Source organism: Barbus barbus (assembly GCF_936440315.1).
Source record: "Barbus barbus genome assembly, chromosome: 38".
Lineage (NCBI taxonomy): Eukaryota > Metazoa > Chordata > Actinopteri > Cypriniformes > Cyprinidae > Barbus > Barbus barbus.
Window position 1 is genome coordinate 9749455 of NC_136716.1, and position 21325 is coordinate 9770779.

At 42.2% G+C, this 21325-nt stretch overlaps 1 protein-coding gene across 1 annotated transcript in view; it reads left to right on the forward strand.

The window, feature by feature from the left end:
• Window positions 1-21325, forward strand: part of plxdc1 (plexin domain containing 1) — a gene marked incomplete at both ends in the record, with an annotated part of 280087 nt that overhangs the window by 222005 nt on the left and 36757 nt on the right. The window contains 2 exons of the mRNA XM_079397708.1: window positions 8211-8334; window positions 8595-8630. Coding sequence (XP_079253834.1) covers window positions 8211-8334; window positions 8595-8630 — 160 coding nt within the window. The remainder of the gene's footprint in view (window positions 1-8210; window positions 8335-8594; window positions 8631-21325) is intronic.

Sequence of the window (21325 nt, forward strand, 5' to 3'; positions counted from 1 at the left end):
GCAGAGGCCGGTAAATCCAGGGGTGGAGGTGTGTGTTTCATGATTAACAAGAAATGGTTTGATCCCAGGAATATCTCCATTCTGTCGCGTTCCTGCTCGCCTCATCTGGAACATCTTTCCATTATTTGCCGCCCATTCTATCTGCCCCGGGAGTTTTCATCGATCATAGTTACTGCTGTGTACATTCCACCACAGGCGGACACCGGCTTGGCTTTGTCTAAACTTCACGATGTGCTCAGCGGCTACATTAACAAACATCCTGACGCTGCCTTCATCATCGCGGGGGACTTTAACAAAGCCAACCTCAAACAGGTCATGCCGAACTTTTATCCTGTCCAACTAGAGGACCAAACACACTGGATCATTGCTACACTCAGTTCAAGAATGCCTACAAAGCCCGCTCACTACCGGCTTTTGACAAATCGGACCATGCCGCCATTTTTCTAACACCGGGATACAAACAAAGGCTCGTTCAGGAACCTCCGGTGCAGAGAGTAGTGACGCGCTGGTCCTCCCACTCAGAGGCTATGCTGCAGGCAGCTCTTGATGACGTCGACTGGGACATGATCCGGGCGAGTTCATCCGACATCAGCGAGTTCACGGATGTAGCATTAAGCTTTGTAAACACGCTAAACGAGCAAGCTACAGAAACAATAACGATTAGGTCATTCTCCAATCAGAAACCGTGGGTGGACAGATCAATCCGTGCTGCGGTTAACACACGCACTGCTGCTTACAACGAGGCTCTTCTGACCGGGAATATGAGCGAGTACAAAGCATCGTGCTTTGCACTCCGATGCGCAGTAAGAGCCGCTAAACACAGATACAGAGAGAGAATTGAGTCTCATTTCCAGCTCGATGACTCTCGACGGATGTGGTAGGGACTGAGGACCATCTGTGCCTTTGGAAACGAATCCTCCGTGGAGGTTAGAGCAGATCCGTTGCTGGCCGACGAGTTAAATACCTTCTTCGGCTGCTTCGATTGCAACGGCGGCGGCGCGTCTCTGCCGACCAGCGCGTCAGGAAGCAGCAGGCATAGCAGCTATGATCCTGTAATCACCGTGTCGGAGGATGAGGTTCAGAGGGCGCTAAAGAAAGTGAACGTCAGGAAAGCAGCCGGACCTGATGGGATAACCGGCCGTGTTCTGAGATCCTGCTCTGATCAGCTCGCTGGTTTGTTCATGTCTATCTTTAATGAGTCCCTTGCTACCTCCGTGGTTCCCACCTCATTCAAAAAATCTGTCATTATCCCTGTGCCAAAGAACAATAAACCCTCTTGCCTGAATGACTATCGCCCAGTTGCCCTCACATCAATAGTCATGAAGGTTTTTGAGAGACTTGTAAAGAGCCACATCTGCTCCTCCATACCTGATACTTTGGACCCTCTTCAGTTTGCCTATCGCCCAAACAGATCCACTGACGATGCCATCTCTCACGTCCTCCACTCTTCCCTCACACACTTGGACAGCAACAATGGGAATTATGTAAGGCTGCTATTCACTGACTATAGCTCAGCTTTCAGCACTATAGTCCCCATCAAGCTGGCTTCTAAACTCACAGACCTCAGCCTAAACTCCTCACTCTGTGACTGGATTCAAGACTTCCTCACCGGCAGACCTCAAGTGGTGAAAGTTGGCCAGTTCACCTCAAACTCCATCACTCTGAACGTAGGAGCCCCACAGGGCTGTGTCTTGAGTCCCCTGCTTTACTCTCTCTACACGCATGACTGCGTGTCCTCTCACAGCTCCACATCTATTGTGAAATTCGCTGATGATACTGTGGTTCTGGGCCTCATCTCCAACAACGATAAGACCGCTTACTTGGATGTGGTAGAGAGACTCACATCATGGTGCCAGGACAACTGTCTCTCGCTGAATGTGAGCAAAACTAAAGAGCTGATCATGGACTTTAGGAAGAGACAGCAGTGGCCCTACACTCCTCTTATGATCAGTGGGACCCCTGTGGAGAGAGTGAGTAGCTTCAAGTACCTCGGTGTAAACATCTCTGAGAACCAGGCAAAAACTGAACCATCTGCGACAGCTGAGGAAATTCAGGGTCTCACCAGCAATCATGAAAACTTTCTATTCAGGGACAATAGAAAGTGTATTGACTCAGTACATCTCAGTGTGGTATGGAAACAGCTCAAATCAGGACTGTAAAGCACTACAGAGAGTTGTGCGCTTAGCTGAGCGCATCTCAGGGTCTGCTCTCCCCTCTCTGCAGGACATCTACCTCAAACGCTGCAAAAGTAGAGCTGTAAAAATATTCAAGGACTCAAATCCCCCTGGTAACCATCTATTCACTTTGCTTCCATCTGGTAAGCGCTTCCGTAGCCTGATGGCAAAAACTGAGAGACTTAGGAGGAGCTTCTTCCCCCAGGCCATCAGGCTCCTAAACTCTAACTCCGTGTCATAACATCACATGACTCCATGTAAATATCACCATATCAATAAGCTATTCATAATTATTCATAATTGTTTTCTACCTCATATTGCTGCTATTTAAATACCCTGTACAACGTTTTGCACATTCTTTTTGCACATTCCTCTTATTACTATTTTAGTCAACAACATACTGACCTGCACATTCATATTTATATTTATATTTATATTTTTTATATTTTTTATTTTTTATTTTATTCTCTTATTTTTTTCTACTTTTCTTTTCCTTAATATCTGTATACTTTATAATTGCACTGTCCTTGGAGCGGACCTGACCTACATTTCATTGCTGGTTATACCCTGTATAATTGTGTATGTGACAAATAAAAATCTTGAATCTTGAATCTTGAACCAGCGAAGAGAGAGAGTGTGTGCTATTCTTATAGTCTTACTACAGTTTTTCTCAATCAGTTTGACACATCTCTCAGCTCACTGTTCTCAAAACAGTTAGCACGGTGATCTGAACACTTTGTAATTGTCCTAAACAGATTGTACATTTTCATTCATTTCATATAAATTACAAATCATGCAAATTATTTTCTCAAAATAATGTGCACAAAACTCTCAAATGTTTTCATTAATACAACCAACCAATACTTTAAAATATGTAAAAAAAAAAAAAAAGGTTTTACACAAATCACAAACATTTATGTACCATTTATCCAAACACAACAAACAAAACAAATGAAAGGCAAGCTCAATAATTTAGGATAATTCATGTATACAGCAAACACACACGTGTATATACAGTGGTGGCCAAAATTATTAGATCACTAGTATTTTCACCAGCTAAAAAAAGTATATACATATACACCACTGTGCTGTTAAAGACTGAGCTGTAGTTATCATGAAAGTGCAGTTCTTGCTGCTAAAGTTGGGACAAAAACATTTTAAGTTTAAAGGTTCGATTAGTTATTTTCTCATGGGTGATAGCAGGTGCTGGATAACAATTCTTATTTTGTTCAGATATACACAGTATATTTAAAACAACAGGGGGGCGCGGGCCATCAGCGGAAAAATCTGCCAGATTTTGTTTTTATAGGTTTAAAGGGGGATGCGACCAAAAAAGTTTGAGAATCACTGGGTTAAGGTAATTTTGTGTTTGGATGGCTGTGCTAATTGTTTAGAGAACAAGTACATTGCATTGGAGAAAAGTGTCAAATCGACTGAGAAAAAATGTAATATGAGGCAGCTGTGAACTGGTAATGAGTGCTGGCAAATGAGTCCGGGCAAGGGATTGTGGGAAATGGAGTCCTGGGTAAAGTGGCAAGAGTCAGGAATGGGGTGCCCTCTAGTGAAGCTCATGGGCTCTCCAGCTAGAGATCGTGAAACAAATCACCTTTATTGCTAAAATAATTACAGTAATAGAGGCAAAAAATGTTGTGTTAGAAAATACACTTACATTACCTAACTAACATAACTCCCATAAAATTCATAATGTTTTTAGTATTAGTATATATTTAGTATTTATCCAGTGTGTTACTATATCAAAAGGTGTGATGAAGGACACAGCCATAAGGTTTTGTGCTGGAACAGAGATTACTGTCAATGCGGTAAATTTCCTCACTGTGCCATATGACTGAATCTATACTGTACTATTCAGATGAAAGGTAAGTTATAGTAATGTGCAGTCTCTACCATGGTAATGTTTCTAAAAACAGCATCACATAATGTAATGTAAAATGCTGGATTTGATGCCATCTGATACATCTGTATTTGATACTTCTGATACATCTCTGATCAATCTCTGATCAGTTCGTCTCCATTGTATCTTGCTGTATGTTGACAAATTGCATTTTTGCCAATTGCAATTGTTCTTGCACAAAACCTTAAGCCCATGTCATATCTTCATTACACATTTTGATACATTAACTCAAACTGTAGCTCAAATAGTAGAGCATGGCACTAGCAATGCCAAGGTCATGGGTTCGATTCCCAGGGAAAGCAAGAGCTGATAAAAATGTCAAAAAAAAAAAAAAAAAACTGTACCTTGAATGCAATGTAAGTCGCTTTGGATAAAAGCGTCTGCTAAATGCATAAATGTAAATGTAAATTAACACACTGGATAAATACTTTTACAAACATTATGGATTGTATGTGAGTTATGCAAGTTAGGTAACATAAGTGTATTTTCCAATATGACAATTACTGCCTTTATTACTGTAATTATTTCAGCGACAAAGGTGATTTGAAACATGCATCTTACATTGTTTGCTCTTGAATGAACTGATTGTTAAAAGTACTAAACTGAAAGAAGATCACAATGCTGTGTTTTGGTGATTAAATCAAATGTTCTCAATATATATTACAATAATTGGTCACACTTTATACAACCCGATTTCTGGAAATGTTGGGACGCTTTTTGAATTTGAATAAAATAAAAACTAAAAAGACTTTCAAATCACATGAGCCAATATTTTTTTCACAATAGAACATAGATAACATAAAAATGTTTAAACTGAGAAATTTTACAATTTTATGCACAAAATGTGAAGTGACATTCAGCCAAGTATGGTGACCCATACTCGGAATTCGTGCTCTGCATTTAACCCATCCAACGTGCACACACACAGCAGTGAACACACACACACCGTGAACATACACCCGGAGCAGTGGGCAGCCATTTTATGCTGCAGCGCCCGGGGAGCAGTTGGGGGTTCGGTGCCTTGCTCAAGGGCACCTCAGTCGTGGTATTGAGGGTGGAGAGAGCGCTGGACATTCACTCCCCCCACCTACAATTCCTGCCGGCCGGAGACTCGAACCCGCAACCTTCGGATTACAAGGCCGACTCTCTAACCATTAGGCCACGACTTCCCCCCACTTCCCCAAAATGAGCTCATTTCAAATTTGATGCCTGCTACAGGTCTCAAAATAGTTGGGATGGGGGCATGTTTACCATGGTGTAGCATCTTCTCTTCTTTTCAAAACAGTTTGGAGACGTCTGGGCATCGAGGTTATGAGTTTCTGGAGTTTTGGTGTTGGAATTAGGTCCCATTCTTGCCTGATATAGGTTTCCAGCTGCTGAAGAGTTTGTGGTCGCCTTTGACGTATTTTTCGTTTAATGACGTGCCAAATGTTCTCTATAGGTGAAAGATGTGGACTGCAGGCAGGCCAATTCAGCACTCGGACTCTTCTTCTACGAAGCCATGCTGTTGTAATAGCTGCAGTATGTGGCTTTACACTGTCCTGCTTAAATACACGTCGTCTGGAGGGGAGCATATGCTGCTCTAAAACCTTTATATACCTTTCAGCATTCATAGTGCCTTCCAAAACATGCAAGCTGCCCATACAGTATGCACTTATGCACCCCCATACCATAAGAGATGCTGGCTTTTGAACTGAATTCTGATGACACGCTGGAAGGTCTCCCTCCTCTTTAGCCCAGAGTGCACGGCGTCCTTGATTTCCAACAAGAATGTCAAATTTGAACTTGTCTGACCATAGAACACTTTCCACTTTGAAACAGCCCATTTTAAATGTGCCTTGGCCCACAGGTCACGACGGCGCTTCTTGACCATGTTCACATATGGCTTCCTTTGTGCATGATAGAGCTTTAGTTGGCTTCTGCAGATGGCACGGCAGATTTTGTTTACCAACAGTGGTTTCTGGAAGTATTCCTGGGCCCATTTAGTAATCTCCTCCAGTTTCTCTGAATCTTTTGGTGATGTTATGCACTATAGATAATATTAAGAGATAAGAGATTTGCAGTTTTCCATTGCAATTTGACATTGAGGAATGTTGTTTTTAAAGTATTCCACAATCTTTTTACACACTCTTTCACAGATTGAGAGCCTCTGCCCATCTTTACTTCTGAGAGACTCTGCCTCTCTAAGACATCCCTTTTATAGCTAATCATGTTACAGACCTGATGTCAATTAATTAGTTGCTAGATGTTCTCCCAGCTGAATCTTTTCAATGTATTGCTTTTTCAGCTCTTTGTTGCCCCGTGCCAACTTTTTTGAGACCTGTAGCAGGCATCAAATTTCAAATGAGCTCATTTAGTGGATAAAAGTGTAAAGGTTTTCAATTAAACATTTGTTATTTTCTATGTTCTACTGTGAATAAAATATTGGCTCATGTGATTTGAAAGTCTTTTAGTTTTCATTTTATTCAAATTTAAAAAACGTCCCAACATTTCCGGAATTCGGGTTGTATTAAGTGACCTTAACTACTATGTACTTACATAAAAAAATAAGTACAATAGGGTTATTGTGGTTGTTGTGTAGTTATTATTATACTTATTGTGGTCATATTGTATTGCAATAAACTTTTGCTACTATTGAGGTGGGATATGGTTAAGGTAAGGGACAGGTTTGGTGGTTGGGTAGGTTTAAGGGTGGGTTAAGGTGTAAGGGATGGGTCAACAGTGTAATTATAAATGTAATTACAGACACAAGTTTAATGTAAAAACATGTATGGACACTATAAGTACATTGTATCAAATGATTAATTTAAATGTAAGTACACTGTAGTTAAGGTCACCTAATATAAAGTGTTACACTATAATCTTATGTTAATTAATTCATTAATTCATTCTAAGAGTTTTGAAAATGTAACTGTTGCTTGTGAAAATAGTAATAAAGTGAATAAAAATTAAAACAAATTATCAGCTGCAATGATTTTTAAAGTTGTTCTGAATTATGATCCAAAGCACAATCACATATTGTTCTTTACTGTTGCTATTAGTCTTATAGATTCAGTCTTTCACATATTCTATAGCTTATTGTGAATATAAACTTTCAGTTTTGGACACTGCAAAGTGCACCCTGTTTTTGCATTTGGAAATTAATATTATGAATCAGGGGTTGTTAATTCAGATAAATCTATCATGTCCATATTCTGAGTTCAGCTAAGGTCATTTTCACAAAAGGCTAACATGTAAAGAGATAAACAACACATATTTCATTAATGACAAAATTCAACCACCCACACTCCAAAACTCATTCTGCATATGAATCACATAAATTACATTTTGGCTTCAAATAAGATTTTGTACTCATTTTACAGCAAATCACACAGGAAATACAAACACTGGACTCTATATGAAAACCTGCAATAGTTAATAACTGCCCCCAGATTTATAGGCCTAAACGTGTAGGTGTAATGGACATTTTGGTTGACTACCTACTGTGTATATATTTCTATCATCATTTACTCTCATGATGTTTCAGAACTTTCTTCTGTGTAGATAGATAGACAGAGTGGGGTCCAATGTTGACTTGGGTTAGTGTTGTTATTGTTAACTAAAACTAGTATAGTTTTCATTAATTAAGATGAAATAAAATACAATTATTAGAATACTTAAAGTAAAAAAAAGCGTGCATGAAAGTTAGAAATGATGCCTTGGCAGCTAACTGAAATAAAATAATTTGAAGTACTAAAATTAATGAAACTGAAATAACAATAATGCTATTTCAAATATTGATATAAATTATAATAGTATATAAATAATAAGTTTGGATTTTTCAATATATGTTTAAAAAAATCTTCGCTTTCCACAGAAGAAAGTTATATAGCTTTTGGAATTGACATCAGGCAAATTACCAATTTAATTTTCACATGAATTATTCTTTAAAGTCATTCAGCAATTGTGACTTTCTAGTGCCACCCATCATATGTAAATGTGGTTGTTACTGATTTTTTTGAGTAATCTTGTAAAACAAAATTATGTGGCTACGTGGGCAATGTTAGTGCCAAAGTGAATGCTGGCTTTTTACTTACATGTTCTTGTATTAAAGCATAATTTGAGTTTATATGTGCTTGTCTAAGGCAAAAGGCACATGTGACGATTATGCACAGAGAGGACCAGACAGTTCAATCAGCCCTTTTAATTCATCACTGTCAGTGATGACTCCTTCCCCTGCAGCTCGACCTGCTAGTCCTGTGACCGAAGGTAAGTATGTCCAATACAAGTCTCCATGATACTTATCAACTGACACTTTAAACCCATCACACTCATAAGTGCAGCATTTTTGTGATGATTAAGGATCAGTTTGCATGAATTTTAAGGTCTTTGTGGTCAGCTAGATTGGTAATGTATGTCATTGTCTTGTGCATTGTGCATGCGGCCCTTAAACTAAAACACTTTTGTTCTGTCATACCTGGTCTTGTGCTTGCATTGCTCTGTACAACAACAGTCTCTTTCCTCCACAGATGACACTAATCTTCTCTTTTATCAACATGGCAATGGTGAGTTAGTTAATGGCTTTGTGCTCATTGGCTGTTACTTATTCATGATGAGTACATTTCAGCACTTTCACAGTCTGAAACCCAGTGGAAAGAGTTTGGCATGATTACAGATTCAATAGTTTTTTAAAATCTAATTCTTGTAATGTAAGGATATTTAAACTGCTGCTTATCTCACTGCATCCCTCCACCATTCCAAAACCTTTATTTCTGATAGTTTAAAAATATTTTTTTATTATTATAGTAGTGACTAAGAATTCACATCAATCCAATCTTGAATTAGATAAATTAGATTTATCTTACCCCATTGGCAGTTTTCTCTTTTAAATTAATCTTTTTTCTGCATAAAAAAAAAAAAAAGTCTAAACAGAATAATTGTGAATGGTAAAAACAAATGTTCAAAGTTTTCCTTAAAGTAGAGATAAAACACTTCTACAATGATCCAAAGCCCCCAACTCCACAAAATGCCTCTATCCAAGACAACTACACCAGTAAACCAGTGTTAATAGGCAGACTGTGTGTAAAGCTGGGTAAGGTTTAGCCTTTCCATGACCAGGGGTCAGAAATTAGCAGGGTTTTTTGGACAAAACTTCAGTTGAAAAGTGTCAAATGCGCCATTTAATTTAGATCTGCTTTACGAGTTTTTACCAAACACGCCATGTTCTGAAAAGTGCAGCCAAATATTTTGTTCACCCCCTGGTGGCTGGCTGGAGGGTGAGACATGAACCCTTCCTTCTCCATGTAAACTAATGGGACATGTGCCAAACAAAATAATTAAATTACAATTTACATACATTATTCCTAATGATTTTAGATCATTCTTATAAGGATGATGGATGTTCAAGTGTTAAAAGGTAGACAAGGTTGTGGCAGGATTAAAAAAAATAATAATAAAAAAACATCTTTAACCTTTGGCTTCAACTTGATGAGAGAGTACTTTTCTCTCAAACATAAGGATTATCTTGTTTTGTGTATCCTTCACTTTCTCTTTTTGCTAATGACTCTACTGCTAAAGAAAATAAAAAAAATTGTAGACTACGTAGACCTGAAGTGTTATATTTTAGTGATACAGTGAACATATTTAAGATAAATTAGAATTAAAAGATGATTAACAAACTCCAATTCTATAGGCCTTACTTTTATACTAAAATGTAACTACTTACCTAATAGATTAACAGTTGCATTGTCTAAATTTTACCAGCAGGTTCTTCTTGCCTGGTGGTTACTTTACTTTACTTTACTTTTAGTCATTTAGCAGACACTTTTATCCAAAGCGACTTACAAATAAGAAAAAGTAACTAAAACTAAAAGATAACACTCTGTAAATACTCTATACACACCCATTTAAGAAAATACAGAAATTAAATAAAATTGACAAATGCATACAACAACATTTCAATAGTAAACATATAAAGGAAAAAAATAAATAAAATAAAAATAAAAAGCGATACTTATATCCTTTGCCGGTGTCCTAGCCCGGTGGAGTCGCATGGTAGAGTCGATGGTCTTACACTCTTTGGTCTTCACACTAAGAGGGCTTCACACGAGGGCTGCCGCGACCGCTGCCGCGGTATAATAATCTTTTTTATACCTCTCTAAGAAATCACTGCTAGAATTCAGCTGAACCCACTTTCCTATTAATCACTAAAAATGGCCAAGCAAGTGCACACACTGACAAGATACGTGATACAGTATGAGACCAAATGCGATTTCAGCAACTCTCAACATAGTAAACAAAATAAGTATTTCCTAGCAACGGCAACTGCGCTAAACACTGAGACAAGTAAATACACGTACGAGCTGATTTTAACTTCCGCTGATAGACTGCTTCTCTTAAAGACTATTTCATTACACTGCCTTTTGCTGGCACTTGAACCCACTTCCCTATTAATCACTAAAATTGGCCAAGCAAGTGTACACACTGACAAGATGTGCGATACAGTATGAGACCAAACGCGATTTCAGCAACTCTCGGTAGTTATGTTACCCCAACATTTTTCACCACATAGAACCTTTTTTATGGAACAATTTAGATATAATGATTAGGAATATATCTGTTCTCTATTGAATGGTCGATACCATTATGCTGACGCATGTGGGGAAACTCCTGTTTACTCTCTTACTGAAGCCTGATTTGTTCATGTTTGTGTAGCCGCACAAATGGCGCTGTAACCCACCGAAAGGTGCGGAGCCAATGGCTATACAAGTCGACTCAGAGCACCATTTCATGAGACTTTTCTCCTTCAGTAATGAGCTCACCTCTTCACTGATTCTGCAATCAAGAATCAGAAAGAAGAAGAAGAGGAAGAAGCTCAGCCTACTCACCACCATAGAAGGAATACACTGAAGACTTCCGGCAACAAAGAAGAGCAAATTTCTGAGCAAATTTCCCCTGCGACACTGCTGCAAATGTTGCGCAGCGATTGTGGCTCGGGCACATGCAGACGGGCACAGTGAGTGCATCACCTGCCTGGGCAGCACCCATGCATAGGCTGCGCTCACTGAGACATCATGCTCTCTCTGAATTGAATCGAATCGAATCGAATCGAATCGAATTGAATTGAATTGAAGAGCATGAGTCTCATCCGTCTTCGCACGTGGATCGCCTTCTTTGATAAAGGTGGTCCTCCCTGCTCTAGTCTTCCGTTTCCTTTCTCGCCAAAGACAAAGAAACAGCGGAGCAGTGAGGTCAAGTAATGTCATGCAAGCTCAACTCTCTCCGCATTGCCTCTTCTCACCGGTGTGCTTCACACAGGAGGATTGACACCTCTCGTTGGCTGCAAGTGGGTTAGTTTCCTTCAGTGCTTCAGAGGAGAAGATGATGAATCCATGTCCTTAATGGCATTGGATGCTGAAGAGTGAGTGTGTTCCAGCAAAGAGCCTTGAAGCCCCTCCTCTCTCACACTCAACACTGCCGAGCGTGGACAGTGAGCTGATCCGCGTTCTATCAAAGACAGTGGAGGATATCGGCCTGGATTTGTCAGCCCCGGAAGAGTCTGCCCATGGCCTCCTTGACGAGTGGAAGCTGAAGGGGCAGCAATCCTCTTACCAATGGCCTGCTCCGTTCATGCTGGCAGTTCATGAAGAACTCACCAATACATTTCGCGCCCCCAATTCGGCCTGTGTTAATACTAATGATCTATAAGCATTTGTGATAATTAGACAAAGCTATATTGACTATACAGTTTATATTAACTGATTCTATTCAGCTATTCCTTTCACCCTGGTACAATGAGAATAAACTGAATAGGATTAGGGTTAAAATATTTGTTTTATCCTTTGACTCCATCAGGTGGTCATCCTTGGTATTACAGACTTTATCTGTCAATTGAAATGTCTGATTTTTCTTGGCCCCTGGGCATTAGAATGAGATCAGATGTCCGATAGTTTTTTAAATTTTCTGTTATCAATAGAGCATTTTAAATTCATGAAACTAAGCGTGTTTCCTCAGAATGAATTGCTCTCCATTAGTAAAATTTTTTGAAGACTTTAGATAATGCACTTTAAATGTATAAGAAAATCACTTTAATAAATTGCCATGGCAACACGGTTCAATGTATCCAAAATCCGTTAACAATTTAGCATCTTCAGTATCTTGGTATCATATTGACAAAGTTTGGTGTGACTACTTGTTTCTGCTTGGAGGGGTATGAATTAATTTTCAGCCTGATTTTTCCAAAAATCTACATTCATTAAAAAATAGCCAACTTCCTGTTGGTTGTAGCTAATGACTGTAAATTAGAAAGTTGTCTGGCCTTATAAGAATAACATATATACTAAGTTTGCTGACTGTGGGAAAAACTAACCCCTCACTTTTGACAGAAGGTGGCGCTATAAAGTGCCTCCTCCATGCCCATTTATGAGCTTTTGCCAGTGTCTAACTATTAGGTTTCATAAAATGAGTTTTATGAAATTCTAAGCATGTTTAGGTCCTCAAAAACATCAGAAAATATATTACATTTTGACACAAAAATGTATCAAATTCAAATTCCACAGCATGCGTTTTAGACAAAACCCTGAATATCCGACTTCCTGTTGGGCAAAAGCTGTTTGCCTCAATGAGATGCATAAGTGTACCTAGTTTCATATGTATATATGCAAGTATGAATGATATATGACCCTCCGTATTCAAGGGGCACTGTAGAGCCCCTCTGTCACGCCCATGTCTGTCGCGCCTAATGGCTGCAGATTCCAAGGTGTGTGCCAATTTTAACCCCCAAAAACCTAGACAAAAAATAAGAGGTGATAATAATAATAATTAATATAGCTGCAAGCAGCGATGACGGGCCCAAGCCATCAGTGCAATCGCCATCCCTGCGGTATCAGGAAAACGGTGCTGTTACGGGGCTGACGAGACGTGAGGATCCATATGCAAAGCTTTATTATAAAACATGGTCAGAAAGCAGGCAGGGTCAGACAGTGGCAAACAGGTATGGAAAGGGCAAGACGCAGCAATCCGTGGAGCAAGCGTGGGTCAACGATCGGCGAACAGTATCCAAAGGGGCAAGGCAGAGAGATAATCCAGAAATGAGAGCAATAATCCAAACGGGGAGTGAACAGAGTCCAAACGGCAGAGGCGAAGGGTGAATCCAGGAAACACGGGCAGGGTCAGACACGGCAAGAAAAACAATGCAAGACTAAGACTATGACTAAGGCTCCGTAAAGTAGCTATCCCTGGGAGAGTGATAAGTGCTATACAATACTCGGCCCTGATGCTGAGGAAGTCCATGGCTTAAATAGTGTGTGTGATTAGTGAGATCAGATGTGTAATCAGTGACAACAGCTGTGTGTATCGTCAGTGCAATGGATTGTGGGAACTGTAGTCCAGTGTGCTGTGTGGTGTAAGAGTCCATGTGGTGAGTGAGTGACATCTGGTGGCGAGTTAACGGAAGAGCATGGCCAGGATTCGTGACATAGCCCCCCCCCCAAGAAGCAGCTTCCAGACGCTCCTATATAGTCCAGGAGGGCGGTGGAGCGGAGGCGGAACAGGGGGAGGGACGGAGGGCCAGGTCCGTGAGGAAGTGGGAAGACCGGGGACTGAGGCAGAACCGGCAGAGCAGGACACCCCGGCGGAAACGGAGACCAGGACAGAGCAAGAGCCCACCAGGGCGGAGCAGACGGACCAGGAGCCCACCAGGGCGGAGTAGATGACCACCAGACTGGAGTAGAAGACCACCAAACCCGAGCAGAAGACCCCCACGGCGGAGCAGACGACCACCAGACCCTAGCAGAAGACCACCACAGCGGGGCAGACGACCACCAGACCCGGGCAGAAGACCACCATGGTGGGGCAGAGGACCACCAGACCTGAGCAGAAAACCCTAGCCAGGAAGCAGTCTGGAAAGGAAACCATGGCAGAGTCTGAGATCTGGGGGAAACAGAGACAGACAACACAGGGATACAGGGAGAGCATTCATGATCACAGAGGCCGCGGCAGGGCAGGACGAGGATTCACAGACGACCTCTTTAGCCGTGACGGGACAGGGCGTGAGCTCACAGACGGCCTCTTTAGCCGTGACAGGACAGGGCGAGAGCTCACAGACGGCCTCTTTAGCCGTGACAGGACAGGGCGTGAGCTCACAGACGGCCTCTTTGGCCGTGACTTGAGCTACAGGAAGTTCTGGAGTGGCCTCTGTGGCCATGACAGGGCAGACCGTGAGTTCAGGGACGGCCTCCATGGCCGTGACAGGGTAAACAGTGAGTTCGGGAGTGGGCCCACCACTTCGGGAGGTTCTGCAGCGGAAGCCGCCACCTCTGGAGGCACTGGAGCAGACTCGTGAACAGAAGCGGCCTCAGGAGCAGACTCATGGACAGGAGAGGCCTCAGGAGCACAGTGTGCAGCCCACATACTCAAAATGGCGACCGCCATAACGGGAAGCACTGAGGTCAGGGGAACAGTTTCAGTAACAGCCAGGGTTGAGGCCCTGGGAATGCCAGCTTCTCGCACCGACATCAGTGGTGGGTCCATCACACTGGATATCAGACAGGGAACTCGAAGGACTGACCTTAAATCTCTGGTGACAGCCTCTGGCAGCTCGGCGGAGGCGTGAAGAGACTCTGGCTGAGGAGCTGAGGCGTTAAGAGACTCTGGCAGATCCGCGGAGACGTGGTGAGACTCTGGCAGATCAACTGTGACTGGGCTTGCCTGGTGACGATCGACTGTGGCTTGGCTTGACTCGTGACGATCGACTGTGGCTTGGCTTGACTCGTGACGATCGACTGTGGCTTGGCTTGACTCGTGACGATCGACTGTGGCTTGGCTTGACTCGTGACGATCGACTGTGGCTTGGCTTGACTCGTGACGATCGACTGTGGCTTGGCTTGACTCGTGACGATCGACTGTGGCTTGGCTTGACTCGTGACGATCGACTGTGGCTTGGCTTGACTCGTGACGATCGACTGTGGCTTGGCTTGGCTCTTTAGCATTGGCTGTGACTTGACATGGCTCTTTAACATTGGCTGTGACTGGACATGGCTCTTTAACATTGGCTGTGACTGGACATGGCTCTTTAACAACGGCTGGGACTTGATTTGGCTCTTGTCTGGCGGCAATGACGCTACAGGGTGGTGTTGTGGCCGCCATTTTGTGAGAGTGTTCTAGCGCGGTTGATAGAACACTATTGGGTGTGGGATCTCGTTCCTCCGCGACCCCCACAGTGAACGTTGAGCCAACAATCAATAAAGCATATTCCATGAACTGACTAAGATATGAACGGGGACCCTCGCGGATAAACCGTGACTTGAGCGGCTGATTAATGCCCTCACAAAAGAAGTCTATGAGTTCGTAGTCCGGCAGATCAGAAAAATAGGCGAGGTCTAAGTACTCTTGTACATAAACTTCGAGCGGTCGCGAACCCTGCTCGAGGGTTAAAAGCATCCATGCAATGTCCATACCTGGCCAATATCCACAAGAAAAGCCGCTGGATCCTTTGTGGGCCGAGTATTCTGTTACGTGGCTGACGAGACGTGAGACGTGCGGATCCATATGCAAAGCTTTATTATAAAACATGGTTAGAAAACAGGCAGGGTCCGACAGTGGCAAACAGGTATGGCAAGGGCAAGACGCAGCAATCCGTGGAGCAAGCGTGGGTCGACGATCGGCGAACAGTATCCAAAGGGGCTAGGCAGAGAGATAATCCAGATACGAGAGCAATAATCCAAACGGCAGAGGCGAAGGGTAAATCCAGGAAACACGGGCAGGGTCAGACACGGCAAGAAAAACAAGGCAAGACAAAGACTATGACTAAGGCTCCGTAAAGTAGCTATCCCTGGGAGAGTGATAAGTGCTATACAATACTCGGCCCTGATGCTGAGGAAGTCCATGGCTTAAATAGTGTGTGTGATTAGTGAGATCAGCTGTGTAATCAGTGACAACAGCTGTGTGTATCGTCAGTGCAATGGATTGTGGGAACTGTAGTCCAGTGTGCTGTGTGGTGTAAGAGTCCATGTGGTGAGTGAGTGACATCTGGTGGCGAGTTAACGGAAGAGCATGGCCAGGATTCGTGACAGGTGCACAGCGAGCACATGCATTAAAGTACTCCTCTGGCAGTTTGAATTTGAGGTATTCTGCAATGAAAGGGTTAATCCAAACCATCAAGACTGTGAAACATACACACACACAACAATACATAAAACTTCTGTAACACTTTCAATAAAGTTTCAGTTACTAACATTAACTATATTAATTAAAGGTCCCATGGCATGAAAATTTCACTTTATGAGGTTTTTTAACATTAATATGAGTTCCCTTAGCCTGACTATGGTCCCCCAGTGGCTAGAAATGGCGATAGGTGTAAACCGAGCCCTGGGTATCCTGGTTTGCCTTTGAGAAAATGAAAGCTCAGATGGTCCGATCTGGAATCTTCCCCTTATGTCGTCATACGGGGAAAGGTTACCTCCCCTTTGTCTGCTTTCCCCGCCCATGAGAAAATGAGCTACGACCAAGCAAGGCGAGCGAGAGACATCATGGCTTGCAAACGAGCGAAGCATTGTTTTTTGGCACTTCAGATCTGTTCTACTCTATGAACTGTCACATACTGTAATAGAACTGAATGCCTAATAAAGCTGTCCACATTTACATATTTTCTGTTGTCATACATAAAACAAGCATAATTAGTAAACACGACCAATTAATAATATGTTAACCCTGAATCACTCACACTTTACTCCTTAAATCCTGATTTATAATCGCAACATCGTCTGATAAAATCAATATACATCTAACTTACACTAAAAAACGACCATATGCAGTGGTTTTGGCTACATTACTGTTTTGCTCCTGAGTAATAAACTGTGCATATTAACAGACAAATTATGTTCATATTTAAAAGTCCAAACAGTCAGTAAGTGACAAGTGCTTGTAAACGCTGTTTTTTAAATGATTTATTGATGAGTCTGCTACTTTAAGGCAAACTGAAAGCGTTACTTCTCTGCCGCTTGCTGCTCAGAACAGACGCCGGTAGAGTCAGACCTCGCGCTCGCGGGGCAGTACTGGAGACATCTTCAGAATGATAAGTTTTTTTTTTTTTTTTTTTAAAGTCGCTAGGTTTGTTAGTATGTACCCGTTATGGGAAAAAAGCCGCCAAAAGGGTCTGAAAGTTACTAAATATTGTTATAAAGTCGCGCTCGTGTGTGTGAGATGCGGGAGCTGATGGCAGCGGGGGGGTGGATATTGTTGCTGTCCGCCCAGGTAAAGTCTATGTGTGGGAAACACTGACCATATCCAGACACAATATTTTAAACTAACCATTCGGAGACGTCCTGCTATAGCCGCTGAGTTGCAACTTCTTCATCCGGTGCTTCTCCATCCGCATCAGATTATGGGTCAAATTGAAAAGCTTGAACGACTGCGTGTCTACGAGCCATTGCGAAACATCCACTGTCAACATTAGCGCATGGTACCGTGGCGCAAGCTGCAGGACACACACCCACCCTCCACCTTGCCCCGCCTCTCTCCTCATCATTAGCATTTAAAGCTACAGAAACAGAAATGGCACGTCCTAAAGAAAGCTAATTTTGGGACTGGCTCATAGTGGCTGAAATTCTGCACCAAGGCTGAATTTCGGGAATGAGACTTCAGATACAGTACTAGGGACCACTTAGGCCTATATAAAAGCATCCAAAAAACAGCATGTCATGGGACCTTTAACAAGAACAATACTTATATAGCGTTTACTAATGTTAGTTATTATTCAAAACTTATGAACATTATTAAAATGTAAAGTTTGATCTGTTAACAATAGTTAATGCACTGAATTAACATGAACATTTTGATTAACTAACATAGTAACACTTTATAATAACTGCACACTATGAATCATTAGTTAAGTATTAGTAAATAGGCAATCCGTCCTTTATAAAGCATTGTTCCAGCATTAATAGGCATTAGTAAGCATTTTATAAATACAGCTATAAACATTTTGTTCTTGAGCATATATATAATGTTTAATAATTGTATTTTCATACTTTATTAATAATCAATTTAACATTTCTAAATGATTATGTTATTTACAAACCAGTTATTTAGTTGTCGTCAGCGGTTAATAAGATCATTTAGAAAGTTTAAGTAAATGATTAATAAACTATTTAAATGTACGTTTATAAATCTTATGGTAACACTTGATTTTAGGGTCTCTTAACTAGTTGCTTATTAGCATGCATATTACTAGAATATTGGCCATTTATTAGTACCAATTAAGCACATATTAATGCCTTATTGTACATGACCTTATTCTACATCGGTAACCCTACCCAATACCTAAAAGTAACAACTACCTTATTAACTATTAATTTATTGAGGGAAAAGTCATAGTTAGTAGTGAATAAGTGTTCCCTATTCTAAAATTTTACCAATCGTATTATTTAGACAAATGATAATAATTGCTCAGTGTGTTAATAAATGCTTTATTAACACATATTCCTTATGTAATTCATGATTAAGTCAGGTAGTTATAAAAATATTTAACAGTTACCAGCCATCTATTTGTGTGAGCTCATCTAAAGTGAGGACTATTTATACCTTATAAAGCATTTACAAAGCAGATTTAAAGGCTCATTTCTCTCCCAAACAGAAAAGTTAAACAAACACAACACAGAGGGATACAGATCACATAAATATTTTTTTCAAGATGAAAAAATTAAAACTGTACAACTGTACACTTGATAAAAAAAATTAAAAATAAACCTCTGCAATTTCATTGTACAAAATAAAATAAAAGAAAAATATCAAGTGTGCAGTTTCATTTTTTGCATCTGTTTTGTATCCCTCTGTGTTGTGTTTGTTTATCTTTTCTGTTAGGAAGATAACTGAGCCTTTAAATCTCCTTTGAAATAGATATGCCTTATAAATAAAGTCAAGTCAAGTCAAGTCTGCTTTATTGTCAATTCTTCCACATGTACGGCACATACAAACAGAGAATTGAAATTGCATTACTCTCAGACCCTTGGTGCATACAGTTAACATTTAAGACACTGACAGTAGACGTTCAAATACAGATAAATACAGTTTAAACATGTACATACAACTATATAAATGAGGACATTGTAGAAAAATAAAGAAAGAGATAGATAAAGTGGCATAAGGCACATGGCAGATAGAGTGCAAACCAGTTAAATAAAATAAAACTTTGCAGATATATGTAGTTTGCAGTCAATGCTGGATGATCAAGTGATCAGTCCAATGCTGCACAAGTGACAGGTGCTGGTCACAGTTTTTAAGGGGGAGGGGGGTCGTAGTATCAAAGTTCAGTGTTGCATGGGGTAAAAGAGGGGAGGGGGACGGGAGGGAGTTCAGCTTCCTGACAGCCTGATGTATGAAGCTGTCCTTCAGTCTGCTGGTCCTTGCCTGGAGACTCTGCAGTCTCCTCCCTGATGGCAGCAGACTGAAGAAGCTGTGTGTCGGGTGGGTGGGATCACCTGCAATGCGGAGGGCTTTGCGGGTGAGACGGGTGCTGTAGATGTCCTGGAGGGAGGGGAGAGAGACACCAACGATCTTCTCAGCTGCTCTCACTATGCGTTGAAGTGACTTGCGGCAGGATGCGTTGCAAGTGCCATACCACACAGTGATGCAGCTAGTTAGGATGCTCTCGATGGTGCCTCTGTAGAAGGTGCACATGATGGGGGCCGGGGCTCTGGCTCTTCTAAGTTTGCGGAGGAAGTAGAGACGCTGCTGTGCTTTCTTGGCCAGTGCTACAGTGTTGTTAGTCCAGGAGAGGTCCTCTGTGATGTTCACACCCAGGAACTTGGTGCTGCTCACTCTCTCCACAGTCGCACCGTTGATGGTCAGAGGGGCATGCTGAGTGTATACTCTCCTGAAGTCAACAACAATCTCCTTCGTCTTCTCCACATTCAGAGAGAGATTGTTGTCACTGCACCACCCGGCCAGGCGGCTCACCTCGCTCCTGTAGTTTGTCTCATCTCTGTTGCTAATGAGACCCACCACAGTCGTGTCATCTGCAAACTTAATGAAAAGGTTGGAGTTGTGTAACGGTGTGCAGTCGTGGGTCAGCAGAGTGAAGAGGAGGGGGCTCAGCACACATCCTTGGGGGGCCCCAGTGTTCAGTGTGATGGTGCTGGATGTGTTAATGCCGACCCGTACTGCCTGAGGTCTCCCGGTCAGGAAGTCCAACCGCCAGTTACACAGAGAGGTGTTGAGCCCCAGCTGGACCAGTTTGTGAGTGAGCTGTTGAGGGATGATTGTGTTGAATGCTGAACTGAAGTCTATGAACAGCATCCTGACATATGTGTCTTTTTTGTCCAGATGTGTGAGGGCTGGGTGGAGGGCAGTGGCGATGGCATCGTCGGTCGAGCAGTTGGACCTATATGCAAACTGGAAGGGGTCCAGGGAGGGGGGGGGGCAGACTTGATGTGGTGCATGACTAGCCGTTCAAAGCACTTCATGAGAATTGGAGTAAGTGCGACTGGACGGTAGTCATTGAAGCAGGATGGAGATGACTTCTTCGGGACTGGAATGATGGTGGTAGCTTTGAAACAACTTTGGACAACGGCCTGATTTAACGAGATGTTGAAAATGTCTGAAGACATCAGTGAGTTCCACTGCACAGTCTCTCAGTACACGCCCAGGAATGTTGTCAGGACCCGGAGCTTTGCGTGCATTGATCCTGCTGAAGGATCTCCTCACACTGTCCGGGGAGGTGGAGTCTTCTGTGCAGTGATGCTGTTTTGTGCCTCAAAGCGAGCAAGGAAGGTATTCAGCTCGTTCAGCAGGGGGATGGTGCTGTCGCAGGTCTGTGGTGGGGGCTTGTAGTCCGTGATGGTCTGTATCCCCTGCCACAGGCTCTGAGTGTCTCTACTGTCGCTGAAACGATGGGCTATCCTCCTGGAGTACTGTCTCTTGGCCTCTCTGATGCAGCGGGAAAAGTTGCCCATAGCTGTCTTCAGGCCCTCCTCATCTCCAGCTCTAAAGGCAGCGTTCCGAGCCTTCAGAAGTCTGTAGACCTCCCCTGTCGGCTTTTGGTTGGCCCTGACAGTGATGGGCTTTGTGACCGTTACATCATCAATGCACTTGGTGATGTAGGCAGTGACAGTCTCTGAGTACTCTTGGAGGTCTGTAGTGTTGTTGTATGTGGCAGCCTGTTTAAACATTTTCCAGTCAGTGGTGTCAAAACAGTTTTGAAGTGCCTCTGACGACCCTTCCGCCCACACTTGTATCTGTTTGTGTATTGGTTTGATGACTTTAA